Raw genomic sequence first — 4,288 nt, 5'->3', positions numbered from 1 at the left:
CTCTGTCCTGTGTCCTTTTTCCCTTGGGCAGGCAACTGTCTGCGGTGACACTGATCTCCATATGAGTTTAGGGGTCCTGTGGCCTACTGGAATGGGTCATAGTGACCCTTGAATCCCACATATGGTATTAGCGCAGTAGCCCCTCTTCCTTGGTTGTCTACCTGGAATTCCATCCAGGTCAGATTGAGGTTTCGTTGCTACCACTGTTGAGAAAGACAGAGAGAGTTTTTAAAGTCAGAAAGGGATTGACGTATTATCCAACACATCTGTTAGACATGCAACATGGCTGGCAGGATCTCGTGACCACTCACTCTGAGTCCGAGTCTTGGGCGTATTGAACCCCGTTGACGCCATTGACCAATGGCGACATTGTCGCGCTCGTCGTTGTCATGACAAACCCGTTGRGCAGCGCCCGTGGAGACAACGGAGGGCGCGGAGGCACGGGTGGGCGAGGTGGGGGTTTGATGAGGACCCGGTTGCCCCCGGTTACAGCGCAAAGACGGGGGGAGACGGGAGACGGGGGGACGGGGACTGGGGTAGTTCTGGGGGAGATGGTGGGGGGGTTGTAGTCGCTCAATTTCTCCCGCAGGCGATTCTTCATGTTCTTGTCAGTCAGCGGAGGGTAAGTGATTTTGTTTTTCAGAATGCCTGACAGAGGATGCAAACACACGCACACAAAGGGTGAGTGTACAGACCACAGTCAGTCATGCAAGCAAACACACACAGAGACACACACACACAACTTATTTGGATAGCAAAACATAACACAGAATGTTGACATGGTGATTCAATCACACAATTCATTTGATTTGGGACATTCTTGACAAAGGTCAATTATAAATGGCTTGAATGGTCAGATCGGAGTCTGTCTCTCTCTCTCACCCCTTCTCTTCTCTGTCTGGTTGCTGTCAGGTGAGCTGGGAGGAGCACTACCGTTCTGGGAGGGTGACTCCCCATTGACTTTTTTGTCCTGGTGGAGCTTCACGTTGACCTTGGTCTCCATACGCAGCGTCTCCAACCCGCAGGGCTCCTCGCTCTCACTGACAGTCGGCGGCTCAACTGGCCAGTAAGGCTTCATGTGATTGGCCGCCGTATCCACTACAAAAGTAGAAAAATAAACCGTTTATACCGAGATTCGCCTAAAAATGAATCTGAGATTTTATGTCATATAGTTCTATTGAAATCCATTTGTGTGTGTGTGTGTGTGTGTGTGTGTGTGTGTGTGTGTGTGTGTGTGTGTGTGTGTGTGTGTGTGTGTGTGTGTGTGTGTGCGTTTGTGTGTGTGCTTTCGTGTGTGTGTGTGTGTGTGTGTGTGTGTGTGTGTGTGTGTGTGTGCTGTCTCTTATACACATCTAGATGTGTATAAGAGACAGCTCCTCTCTCTCTCTTCTTCTTGTTCTACACCGGCGTCTCGTCAGCATCCTTCAGACATCAGATTGACCGGTGGCCAGCGAGTTGCGCCTTATAAGGAGGGAGGGCTCGCCTGTGTCCGACAGACGTTGTGTGATTGGTTCTTCGTAGTGATCCACCTCCAGTGAATCTCCATATGTGACACGTCGAAAACAAGTACTTGAAAGAGAACAGATTTATAGAGACATGACTCGTCTGTAAACACGAAACAGCGGAAGGAGAACAGAGGGATGAAAGTATCATTAAAGTAGACCGTAGTGGTTCCCTTGCATTTAGACACTATGCTGTGCGGTGGCAGGGAGAAAGGCACGCTGTTGATACTTAAAACGACTACTGTTTCCTTGGAAATAATACTGTTAACTTACTATTCTAATTGAGTTGAAAATCAGAATACAGACATGTTACTGGCTGAACTTTTACAATGCTCTATGGCTTGAGGATCTCCGGAGATGCGTACATGGAAAGATAAAACGATAAGAATATAAAAAGGGTTACAATGACACAACGTGCTAAGTTAACAATCAAAAGGCACACACCTTAGTGCTTCTACTAACCATTCTAGAGTAGCAATTTATTTCTACATATTACTCTGATGTTGACTGGAACTTGTAACGCAAGTATTACGGTTTCAGTGCATTTTTCTCATTCAAAGTCATTCAGCGACCAGGACTTGATTTAGATACCATTGGAATGGACAAGACCTTCACTCTAATACAGAGATGAACGCACCTCCCTATGTTACAATTACTACTTCAACATGGCTTTTGGTCAGCTACACTTACTATGTGAGTGTTTGAATACTTTAAAAATCCCATTCTTATCAGCAGAATATTTTCAGACTGGGAGTACTTTAGATGCTGTGGATTCTTAAAAAGGTGGCAAATTCGTAAAATATCCGTAAAAAACATTGTTGACTGTCACATGATGTCCCAAAAATATCATATTACAATAATAACACTTACAATGTACAAATTAGTTATTCCTGTCCTATAAACAAGTAACAAAGAAGAAGGAAAAATATCTACAAGATAATTACACAGACCAAAGGCATTGATTTGCTTTTTTGATGTTTCTGCCTCAGCTGGGCACTTAGTGAGGTTTTACTGATTCACATCTTGGCACATCTGATGATAGAAAAGTCTCCAATCCCAACCTGCTGTCTGATGCCGCCTGCACTGAATAACTACAGACAGCGCCACTTGGTGGCCGTGCCGTGAAGTGCATTGTTTTGTTTTTCCAACTCACTGCTGCATCATGATGTCCAAAAATATCATATTACAATAATAACACTTACAATGTACAAATTAGTTATTCCTGTCCTATAAACAAGTACAAAAGAAGAAGGAAAAATATCTACAAGATAATTACCAGACCAAAGGCATTGATTTGCTTTTTTGATGTTTCTGCCTCAGCTGGCACTTAGTGAGGTTTTACTGATTCACATCTTGCACATCTGATGATAGAAAAGTCTCCAATCCCAACCTGCTGTCTGATGCCGCCTGCCACTGAATAACTACAGACAGCGCCACTTGGTGGCCGTGCCGTGAAGTGCATTGTTTTGTTTTTCCAACTCACTGCTGCATACTGGGACATGTAGTTTTCACTCTTGTCCTGTGTCCTTTTTCCTTGGGCAGGCAACTGTCGCGGTGACACTATCCATATGAGTTTAGGGTCTGTGGCCTACTGGAATGGGTCATAGTGACCCTTGAATCCCACTATGGTATTAGCAGTCGAGCCCCTCTTCCTTGGTTGTCTACCTGGAATTCCATCCAGGTCAGATTGAGGTTTCGTTGCTACCACTGTTGAGAAAGACAGAGGAGTTTTTAAAGTCAGAAGGGATTGACGTATTATCCAACACATCTGTTAGACATGCAACATGGCTGGCAGGATCTCGTGACCACTCACTCTGAGTCCGAGTCTTGGGCGTATTGAACCCCGTTGACGCCATTGACCAATGGCGACATTGTCGCGCTCGTCGTGTCATGACAAACCCGTTGCGCAGCGCCCGTGGAGACAACGGAGGGCGCGGAGGCACGGGTGGGCGAGGTGGGGGTTTGATGAGGACCCGGTTGCCCCGGTTACAAGCGCAAAGACGGGGGAGACGGGAGCCGGGGGGACGGGGACTGGGGTAGTTCTGGGGAGATGGTGGGGGGTTGTAGTCGCTCAATTTCTCCCGCAGGCGATCTTCATGTTCTTGTCAGTCAGCGGAGGGTAAGTGATTTTGTTTTTCAGAATGCCTGACAGAGGATGCAAACACACGCACACAAAGGGTGAGTGTACAGACCACAGTCAGTCATGCAAGCAAACACAACAGAGACACACACACACAACTTATTTGGATAGCAAAACATAACACAGAATGTTGACATGGTGATTCAATCACACAAATTCATTTGATTTGGACATTCTTGACAAAGGTCATTATAAATGGCTTGAATGGTCAGATCGGAGTCTGTCTCTCTCTCTCACCCTTCTCTTCTCTGTCTGGTTGCTGTCAGGTGAGCTGGGAGGAGCACTACCGTTCTGGGAGGGTGACTCCCCATTGACTTTTTTGTCCTGGTGGAGCTTCACGTTGACCTTGGTCTCCATACGCAGCGTCTCCAACCCGCAGGGCTCCTCGCCTCTACTGACAGTCGGCGGCTCAACTGGCCAGTAAGGCTTCATGTGATGGCCGCCGTATCCACTACAAAAGTAGAAAAATAAACCGTTTATACCGAGATTCGCCTAAAAATGAATCTGAGATTTTATGTCATATAGTTCTATTGAAATCCATTTGTGTGTGTGTGTGTGTGTGTGTGTGTGTGTGTGTGTGTGTGTGTGTGTGTGTGTGTGTGTGTGTGTGTGTGTGTGTGTGTGTGTGGTGTGTGTGTGTGTGTGT

General features: G+C 46.4%; 1 protein-coding gene across 1 annotated transcript in view; it reads right to left on the bottom strand.

The window, feature by feature from the left end:
- Positions 1-6: 6 nt before the first annotated feature.
- Positions 7-4,288, bottom strand: part of LOC112079644 (cadherin EGF LAG seven-pass G-type receptor 1-like) — a 9,063-nt gene continuing 4,781 nt past the window's right edge. The window contains exons 5-7 of the mRNA XM_024145534.2: positions 883-1,098; positions 312-648; positions 7-203 (exon numbers count right to left, since the gene is read on the bottom strand). Coding sequence (XP_024001302.1) covers positions 179-203; positions 312-648; positions 883-1,078 — 558 coding nt within the window. The 5' untranslated portion in view covers positions 1,079-1,098 and the 3' untranslated portion in view covers positions 7-178. The remainder of the gene's footprint in view (positions 204-311; positions 649-882; positions 1,099-4,288) is intronic.

This window comes from Salvelinus sp. IW2-2015, unplaced genomic scaffold, assembly GCF_002910315.2.
Source record: "Salvelinus sp. IW2-2015 unplaced genomic scaffold, ASM291031v2 Un_scaffold8832, whole genome shotgun sequence".
Taxonomy (NCBI): domain Eukaryota; kingdom Metazoa; phylum Chordata; class Actinopteri; order Salmoniformes; family Salmonidae; genus Salvelinus; species Salvelinus sp. IW2-2015.
This window is presented reverse-complemented; position numbering and strand designations above follow the sequence as displayed.